The sequence below is a fragment of the Chlorocebus sabaeus genome, chromosome 9 (genome assembly GCF_047675955.1).
Source record: "Chlorocebus sabaeus isolate Y175 chromosome 9, mChlSab1.0.hap1, whole genome shotgun sequence".
Classification (NCBI taxonomy): domain Eukaryota; kingdom Metazoa; phylum Chordata; class Mammalia; order Primates; family Cercopithecidae; genus Chlorocebus; species Chlorocebus sabaeus.
The window spans coordinates 63,637,321-63,647,571 of record NC_132912.1 but is presented as its reverse complement, the minus strand read 5'-3'; the positions used below and the strand labels follow the sequence as shown (position 1 = coordinate 63,647,571).

The 10,251-nt window shown below is 41.2% G+C and overlaps 1 protein-coding gene across 6 annotated transcripts in view; it reads right to left on the bottom strand.

Moving 5' to 3' along the window:
- Nucleotides 1-2,559: 2,559 nt before the first annotated feature.
- KCNMA1 (potassium calcium-activated channel subfamily M alpha 1) overlaps nucleotides 2,560-10,251 on the bottom strand; it is a 762,160-nt gene continuing 754,468 nt past the window's right edge. For 3 of the 6 annotated variants that reach the window (XM_007962879.3, XM_007962900.3, XM_007962894.3), the window contains one exon: nucleotides 9,061-9,197. In XM_007962879.3, coding sequence (XP_007961070.1) covers nucleotides 9,173-9,197 — 25 coding nt within the window. In that variant the 3' untranslated portion in view covers nucleotides 9,061-9,172. Of the gene's footprint in view, nucleotides 9,198-10,251 lie in introns of all 6 variants that reach the window. The other 3 variants (XM_038010343.2, XM_007962895.3, XM_007962885.3) reach the window with 2 other exon arrangements.

Genomic DNA, 10,251 nt, shown 5'->3' with positions numbered 1-10,251 from the left:
CAATCTCTAGAATACATTAAATCCCAACACATTCTACACATCACATCTATATACCTTGGATGGCTTTTTCCCATTCTCCAGGTCCTTCCCTTTCTGTAGGCTGGACCAGCTTTGCCCTTGGGAGTCCAGGTCCCTGAAAAGAGTGCAAACTCTGAAGGTTCTGAAGAAGGTTTAGAGCATGGCCCAACATGGCAGGATTAGTTTTTAAGGGCTTTTTTTTTTTTTTTTTTTTTTTTGCTTTTAAAATGTCCATCTGTTGCCCTGTTGGGGTTGAGTGTGGAGTAGGATGAGTCAAACCTTTAGCAGATTGTCCTGAGTTTTGATAAGCTAAATGCAGGGGAAAGAACACCATTTGTCTATGCAAATGGCAGGAAATGGTAACGAGCTTGAGAGTGGGTGGCTGAGGGGAGAAATGCTTTAGCTTTTCAAGGACCTATTGAAAGATGTGCATTTTTTTAGTGCCCTGCTTGCTGGAGCCTTCTGCAGGAGCCCCTGTCCCATTGGCCCCAGTGTGGCTATGTAGGGGGGCTCTCAGGCACTACGTTGAATGACAGCAGCTCTTTCTCTCCGCCATGCCTATTGCAGTCTTAAGCAGCACCCACTGACTGGTTCCTTGAAGACCATGGAGGTGGGGAGGTCTATTTGCACTTGAAACTGCAAAGGGAAGCTCATGATTTCAATCAATCCACAACTTTGCCTTCATGGAGGAGCATGGAGGGAGGAGACAAAAGCAGACTGATTAGAACTCAGGGACTTCACCACCCCCAGCCCACCTCTCACCCCCATGGCATGTGACTGCTACAAAGACACAAGAAAGACTCCTTATTTTAGAACACAAATACATAAATTTTTAATCTGCGAAAAATACAAAATGAAACCATGTACAAGTTATGTACAAACCCTTTTTACAAGACAAGAGAGTTATCACTGGTTGTTACAGATGACAGAGTTGGGTAGATCATTTCAGAGCACCAGCATATATTCTCTTCTTCAATTCCTGTCAGGTCAGAGTAATTTATCATAATCATAATCATAATGCCAACAAAGATCGAAAGATGAATAAGCCACGCTCTTTTTCCTTAATGAACATGTAGGCTGAACTCTGCACGTGTGTACTTTTTTTTTCTTTGTCTCCTAAAGAAACCTTGAAGTGCAGGTTTTGGTGTTACGCAGAGGAAGGTTTCTTTTCAACATCTGGGTGGTGGGATGTGGGCCAGAAGTTTTAGGCAGGATGTGATTGTGCCACCTGGGAATGGAATGTTTTAAATTAGGATTTCCCAACAGATCTGGGTTTATGTTTGAAATTTTGCAGTTCTGGTCAAAGGCATGTCAGACCGTATTGAGCGGAAGGAAGGGGAGGAGAGCGAGCACTCTGGGGCGGATGGGATTCTGGTTTTGTGTGGAAGTGAGGCTCGGTCCACCTTGCGGGTGGGGCTCCTGTCCCTGCCAGCAGCCTTCCCATGCTGACCCTGAGTCCCATGGGAGAGAAGCACTGGGTCAATCTGGCAGGCGTGTGCCAGTGCCTTGTGTACATTTCCATCTAACATCCTAAACAGTGGGGCCTGGTAGTGCTTCCCAAGGCAGGCAAGGCCAAGAGCATTGGTGTCACTTCTGCCCCTGTTCTGTTAACTAGCAAGATGCAGGAGAAGAGGCAGCACAGAAGTCCTCAAGGGATAAGCAAAGGAAACCTTTCTAAACTGAAAAACCTACCTAAAGATAAAGTCCACTTTCACCTGGCCAGAACATCTCTTCTCACACTGCCTGTTCAGAAAAGCCACCAAAGCAGTGTGGTCGTAGCATTTGTTTTCAGACCCCTGAAACTAAGGGTGCAGGGTGTGTGCTATTCAGGGAGGGAAGAAGAACAGTGCAGACATGGACAGGAACATGAAAGGTGATGCCCACCTTGAAACCCCTCCCTCCTGAGTCCTCCAGAAAGACTGCCAGTCGCCACACTACCTGTCCAGCCTCCATCCACCATGGCAGCCACAGTGACACATAGTGGCTGAGTGACTGCCCACCTGGGCCAGATCTCATGACAAGCTCTGGGAATATGGACAAATAAGCAGAGTCAGTCCTTCGAGTGAGTCCTTTGACTTCTACATCACCATCTCCAACACCTTTCATCTCCAGCCTCATAGATGATCTGTCCTCTCTTTCTTAAAATTCCCCTCTTATTTCTCATTTTCCTGGTTCCGGAGTACCCTAGATCTCCTGTCCCAAGAAGGTCTACTTATTTTGCTCCTTTTTAGTCCTGAAAAACATGACTTTAGCTTACAAACATATCTGCCAGCTGATCTAAACCTATATTTTCTCCCTAAAATAATTCATCCAGGATCCTCACTTTCTAAGTGCCTCTGTGGATTTGGCTTCCACATCTGCAGGGCCTGTTGTAGCCCACTTCTTCACTCCCCTGTCCCACTCGTCTTGCCTATGGGGCCTTCTCTCATGGACAGCTCTCAGCTTTTCCTGCTCTGGATGAACCCAATATAACATTTCTTAGCTGTCGTACTCACGACCTTCCCTTCCTGCCTGCTTCTCTTGTTTTCCTATTCCTCCACATGGTTCTGTCCTTGAGGACAGATTAGGTGTGTGTTCACTGCACAATGAATATACTCTAGACCCACAGCCATTGCCCCATATCCAGTCACTACAATCCCAACCAATCTTCTACAACTATTACGATCGTAACATTTATTTGTTATTGAGTGTTCACATTTATTAAAAAATTATTTATTGAACACCTGTTTTGTGCAACGTGATCTTTCCAATATATGTGTGCCTTGTGTTCCCAGTTTGGCAGGCAGGCTATTTTCCTCTAATAGCCTTACAGTCGTGAGGACACAACAGCTGCTCAGTAAATATCAATTAGCAGTTACTGATGAACATCACCCACCCTGCCACATGCCAGATAATCCTGCCTTCATACCTGGAATGCTGACCCTCTACTAATCTAACTCCTAAACCCCCCTTTCTCTAGAAATCCTACCTTGCTGAACCACTTCAAACCACAGCAATTCTCCCTTGTTTCATCTCCTACCATATTGAATATGAAACTATGTCGTTAGGGCTCACCCTTTCTCTAATGGCGCTTTGAGCATGTTTTCTTTCTTTAGTTGTATTATAAGCTGATTGATGGCAGTACCTATATTGTGCTCATTTCTCTCCCACCCGCTCCTTTTACAAATATTTAACGGGTGCTAACAGGTTTCTAAGCAAGGGCTACCTGATTAGCTGCAAGGATGTTTTCATAATGGAAATTCCTATTTGGCAGTTCTGGACTATTAATTATTCTCTACAATTTGTGGATGTCCTGCCTCATGTTCTTATTATATTACTGTCTAGAAAATAGTATGATTGGCCAATTTTTAAAAATTTATGTATCCATTCCTACCATCTAGTCTACTTTGTGAGTTTGTTGCTGACATTCTAGTAATTCAGGAGAGTCAGGACATTCTACGTCTGATGGTCCTGTGACAGAAAGCAAAGCCAAATGTGTGAGGAAGGGGGGTGTTGCACACAGTGAATTGTTGACTTGGAGCGGGCACCCTTTAGCACTCCTTGCTGCTGAGAATATGTTCAGTTTTGTGTGCATTCTCACGATATTTTCCAGGAAGAACTGACATCTCACTACTTTCAGCCTGAAAAATGCACAGCCATTGCTGCCCCATCACTCTTTGCTTAAAACTCTTAGTGGCTTTTCATGACTTTCTAAATCAAGTTTCAAGCTTTTATCTAGGCCTTTAGACTGTACTTTGTAGCCCCTTCCATGAAGTCGCATCTCAGTTTTCCCCAGTTCCCCTACACAAACTTAACACAGTAGACAAAATAGTCAATCTATTAAAATCACATTCCTACAAATACATCATGGCCCATTAAGTCCCATCTCCCTGGAAAACCCTCATATTACACATCTTTCCAGTCCTGTCACCCAATTACTACTGAAATGCCTCCAAAGCCCATCAAGCATTATATGCCTCTGCATTCTTACCAGCCCATGCAGTTCAATGCAAACTCTTCTTTCTTCCAACCCAAAGAACTACTCTTTGTACCAGATGCATGCCCATAACTGATGGTATTTTAAAATACTGCTTATTATATCTTTTCCTTTTTTTCTGTCTTCCTGGATTCTTAATGTATACCCCAAGTTTGTCTTATCTTTAGATAAGGAGTCTCAGGTCCTTTCTGTGATAAAAATATATATATATATATATATATATGTCAAAAGAGGAAAGTCTGCTACAGGTGGTCTAAGTCAGAATTCTTTCTCCAATCTATCCATGTGGGGCTATGATATCATGGAGATTCCAACCATTGTAGGGCTAAAGGTGCCTCTGTCTTTGAGCACATAGGCTTCTTTCTATATATGTTTTAAGCAAGCTTACCATAAAAATTGAAAATTAGGCTCTGTGGTCTCTTAAGAAATAAAATTTAAAATGTTTTCCAAGTTTCCTTATTTTTATGGAATTCTTGAAATTATTAACAACTGGTACTTTATTGGAAACAACCAATTGGAAGAGACTGCACTTAAACAACCAATATGACCGAACTAGTACAAACTGTCTAGGAATCATTTCTCATTACTACTCTCTCATAAATAAATCCAAATAGCATCATCACCTCCTCAAATGGCCGTGGGATTTATATGCTAAATCATCTCTGCTGGATTAAAATAAAATACCTTTTGGGAATGAGGAGAGGGGCAGAAAGGTAATTTGCCAGAAGATTGTAAGTAACTTCTGCTTCTTTTGCTTTTTAAAGAGGGTGAGTCAGTCCTAATTAGTGAAGATCCTTTCAAGGGTCATGGCAATTCCAAAAGCAGCAAGTAAGAATAAAACAGAAAATGGACAGATTCTGCCCTGGAGCTCAGTGTTCAAGCTGAATGGATCTACTTAGTCTCCTAGGAGTCAAGGCGGCTCACATCTCAGTCAAATGGTTGAATAGTCTTTGTTTCTCTCCCTTCCTACCTTTATTCCTCAATTTCGCCTTTCCTTCCTTCAATGAGGTTCCCTTTGACAATAAAACAATAGATTAAAATTACATTTATGAATGTAAGTAGCTAAGAGATGGTTAGTTTATTAATGAAAGAAAACAACCAAATAAACAGAGGATAGGAAATGAAGTGAGAAGGAAGACTGGTTACTTCCTGAAGATCCACATGGGGAAACATAAATGGGGAAAATGGCAGGAATTTGGGGTCTCTTGAACCTCTAGTTACATACTAGGAATTGGAGACATGGAATAGAGATGAAGGGATTAGCTGAAGCTGGGCCTTGAACCAAAAAAAAAAGCGGGGGGGAGGAGGGATGAAATTGAGAAGAAAACCCTAGAACAGGCAGTGAAATTTGACCAACGTGATTCAGGTCCTGGCCATTTTTAAATCGTTATAATAATTCATTTCCCTTGATTACAATTAATTGTGATGGTGACTATTATTTCTCCGAAATGAGAAATTTGCATCTTGAACCTAAAAAGACTCTAAGGTGAAAAGCACAGGAAAGAACCTACCTATTCTACGTCCAGAGCAGAAAATGTTCACCACTCGTGAGTAAGGCTGGGAGTGTTGCCTGGGTGATGCAGCATAAAGGACGATTATTCCAGCCCTGGACACAATAGTCTCCAAACGTTTAGCCAAGAAGAGGCAGCTGCTCCCATGTTCCCACTCCTAACTTAGATCATGTCCCCTGGGACCTGAAAGGGACCTTAGCGTCATCTAGATGAATCACTCTCATTTACAAATGAAGTCACTGAGACGCAGAGAGTTTTAAAAACATTTTCAAAGATCATAGCTAGTTGTTTGTAAATGTGGCTCTTGCACCCTCATATTAAATGGTAACTAGGGAATTTGTGCTTTTTCTCCTTTCAACATGAAAATATCCCAGATTTCTTATGCTTTTTCACTTTTCCTTTATCCAACCCTAACAAACACTTCCAATTTCCTGTTTATTTAAAATCTTCCATTTTTTACAAAGCACATCATAAGGTGCCAGAACCCTTGGGAAGAAAGAGTTTTGGAATGTTCTCCAACATGCCTTAGTCACAGTCACTTTTATTTAAGGTGTTTTGTAACGGTTCAAGATGATATTCTAAAATATAAAATTGATGAGGAAAAAAAAAGTTTTCTCAAGGAGAAAGGTGATGATGGTGATGATATTTTCTGCTTTGTAAACAGCCTGTTGGTGAGTCTTTGATTCCCACAGCACCCAAGAATCATTAGTTTGGGAGAATGGCTTTTCTGGAGCCCTAAACTGGGATGGGAAATCAGAGCCTCTAATGTGGACTGTGCTAAAGAAGACCTTCCTTGGTCTCAGGCGGATGTAGGCAGAAAGACAGACTGTCTCAGCGGAGATGGATGGGACTCAGGGCCAAAGAGCTCAACGAGTACGAACAAGCCAGGGAGAATCTCTGGCATTTGCTTGAGCCCTCCAGTGATTTCACAAATCTTACTTGCTTCCATTTCGCTTTCTACTTACCAGGCACCAGCTTTTGCCAAAGGGCCCAACAGCCAGCCATTTTCCTACCTCCTTAACAAAACGCCTCATTTTGTTTTCCAGGCCAGAACAATTCATTATTACAAAGGCAACATAGTATGAACTTATTGCTCTACTTAAGAAAATGAATTTCTACCAATTTGTTTTGTTTTTTCTGGGGGGATGGTGCTTATGAATCAAGGAGCCCTTTGTTGTAGGAGATGATCCTAACTATTATGATTCTTTTTTTTAAGTTTAGATTCAAATCTCTAGCCACAAATGCATCAATGGATGTGTCGTGGGGTTGGAGTTTGCATTTCTGCTTCCAGATTGCCTTGGTAGGGGAGACACAGGGAAAAGAGGGTAGTGGGAATGGAGCTTTGTGTCCTGTGTCCCTCTAATGGAAGATCCTTTATGTGGCCACCACAGCCTGCCAGAGGAGACCAAATCGCTCTAACAAATTCGGAGGTGGTTATTAGGAGCAGGAGTGAAGAGCCCACTATGGTTCACGAAGGAAAGAAGAGCGTGGATTGACGTGAATGTACTAAGGTGACCCCAGTGCAAAATCATTATGTAAAAGAAGGCCTAGCTTTCAGGAAAATTGTCAAAATCCTGGCAAAAGGTTCTCCCCACAAACACATTTGACTTCTGTTGGAAACCAAGAAATGTTTACAAGCCTGAATGTAGACCGTTGACGTCATTTTAGTCTGCTGAGTAGGCTAGTGATTAATTATAAGTAGTTTTTAAACAATCCAATTGGACATACATTATATTCACAATACTTTTATAGAACTAATTCTACAAAATGTGACGACAGAGTAACCACAGTCCGACAAGTCACTGCAGGACAATGCCTACGAGGTGGAAGCACGACTATATTGGCTCTGCAGGGAGTGGACAGAGGTGGAAGCTCATTTTGCCTACATTGGTAATTGGAGTACTTAGTGGACATATGTCTTCAAAATGATCTCATTGCTTTGCTCTGATCTGATTTGCACTACCATAACTAAGTACCACAGGTCATGGTCCAAAGAGTTAATGGACTAGATATCATGAAATTTTGGGGAGATACTTTGGTTAGCTTGGTTCCTTTAAGTGTCCACAGTTTACATTTTTTTAAGAAAATAGAAATCACTATCACATCCATGCTTCTCCAGAGACCTTGATGATCATATCAAAGACTGATAATTTTAAAGTTGAAAGACTTGCTAAGTTGATTGGAACAAAACAGTTGCCGGGAGACTGTACACTTAGCATGCAAGCGACAGCAGAGCTCTGAGACATTGTAATTGCATCTGATGGCTAGAAAAATCTTTTGACCGCAGTTTAAAGTGGATGATATATTTGATTTCACTGCTGGTAATTTTCAAAGGCCTTTTCTAACAGTCTATATGAAGTGCATTCATTGCTTTCCTTTTGTTATTATTATTTTTTAAATTGTTGTAACAAGTTCACGTGTTTGGCCCCAGCAACTAAATAAAGGAGAGCATGCAAATTAAAATCCCGTCTCCATGATTGTAGAAATTTCCTGGTTTTTAAACAAAAACTCAGTGAGAAGAATGAATGCCCTCTCATAGCCTATGGTAAAGTAAAACTATTGATCAGTTTTACAAACTTCCAGGCTAAAAGCTCTGAGACTTGGGGAGTGGGGAGGAAGTCCACCAGACCCTCCCGAAGTTGACATTACTCGCTCAGGTGGTTTGGAAATACAAAATGAGAAGCATACAGCATGTAGGAGTCCCCACCACTAGAACAGCAAACAGAGCAATGCCTTGTGCGCATCTGGTCCTCAGCTTCCACATCCCAGGCTTGCCCACAACCCTCCTGGTATCCTTAGTTGGCCAGACAAACCTGATCTGCCAATTGTAGAAAAGCAGCAAGAAGGTCTTCCCTTTAAAAATATGAACAAAGGGGTGAGAACTACAGAATGAAAACTAAAAACTACAAAAATATGACTTTCAACTGTGAAAATAAATAAGTTTCCATTTATTAAGAGCTGGTGTCAATGCAGATCAAAACACACACCCATCCAGGCGAGGAGCAGGTATTCACCTGTCCCCTTCGTCTTCTTTTTTGGACTTACTAAAATACATGTATACATCGTTGGCCATTTTAAAATTGTTTTCATAATTCATTAAAATTAATTACAATTAATTGTGGTGGTGACCATCATTCTCCTCAAAAGAAAAAGAGAGAAAGAAGAGAAAAACACATTAAGGAGTCTGGCCACTTATTCATTTAGAGTTTGCATTGTTTAGATATAGGGAAGATATTTGACAATGGAAAGAAAAGAAAAAATATATTTTCTTTCTAATAAACAAAAATAATTTAAAATGCTAGAGGCTATACATGACTATTTTAGTATGTTCATTTATAAATGAAATCATTTTCTTTTCCAAAATACATGGAAGCAATATTCAAGGCAGACAAAGAGAAAGATCTGTCTACTTTATTTTCTGGCAATTCTTGCTTATCCTAACGTTTCCACCAGTGATTCAGCATGTAAGAAGAAAAGTCACGTCACCATTGATGAAGTTTGTCAGGCTTTAAAAAAGTAGTTCTGGTCTCCTGGGAGTCAACATTCATCTTCAACTTCTCTGATTGGTGGAATCAAGCTGCTTGTGGATTTATATTGGTTGATCTGGTTAGCCATGTGGGTACTCATGGGCTTGATTTGAATGTTTCTGGGATAGGCATTATCCGGTTCATCTGTAAACCATTTCTTTTCTGCTAAAGGGCAAAATGGATAGAGAACAAGAAGGAGAAATTAGAAGTTTAATTAGTCCTAAGGCAAAGCCTTTGGAAAGTTCATTGAAAAATGCAAAAAGGTAATTGATAGAAGCCGACAGTGAGTTAATTGCTAAGAGAGAGAGTGCAGTGTAGGGAGGACCCCAGAACCTGAAACATACCTCTGCTTCCTGTAGCAAGTGATCAATAAAATGTGTCACTGGGACTCAGAGGCCCCATGAGTGGACCTCAGAGGCTAAGAAGGGGTTGCAGAATGGACTCTGGCAATATTCCTTGGAGTTAATTTCGTGGCCAGAAAAGGTTTGGTGGGGAAGGGATGTTGCATATATCAGTCATTGGGTACAGACATTGTGCCTGAGAAGAGATGTGTGCATCCATTGATTCGAGTGGAACAGAAGGGCACCACCACACTTGCTGCAGAGCGAGTTATCTAGAATCTTATACAGAATCTCCACCTCCCAGCCTTTCCTTGGCTTTCCTTATAACACATACACATAAAGTCATGTCTCAACTTTACCACTCTCCTGTTTCATTTGTAGCCACTTTGGGGGGTCTAAACTAAACCCATAGATTTTGCTGGCCAAAAATCTATGCAAATCAGAATAGCGACCGATGTTTTAAAGAGGATTTTGAGGTGGCTTTTATTTCAAGAAAGAAAACTCTGTGTTGGTATAAAGTTATGAATAGAGTTCCAAGTGGCAATATCTTAACTGACTATAATAACCCAAGCTGTCGACAAGGGAGCTCATTGAAGTCTTGGCATTTCATTTCCACCCTAAATACAGAAATGGCTGAGAGAGAATGCTGAGTCAGGGTGTTTGGGGGCTGGGATGAGAATAAAAATGGTCTAGCATCCTCTTCGTAGTGCAAAGCTATTTTACAAGACTCAACTCTCATCCCCGCCTCTTTCTAGGATTGAAATTTTCTGGGAAATTGGCCATGTGTATAGATAGGAAAGGACTGGGCAAATAGGACATTCTAAGTTGGGAATCATACGCCTCACTTTAGTGGCTTAGGGAAAGAAAAGCAAAAGGGT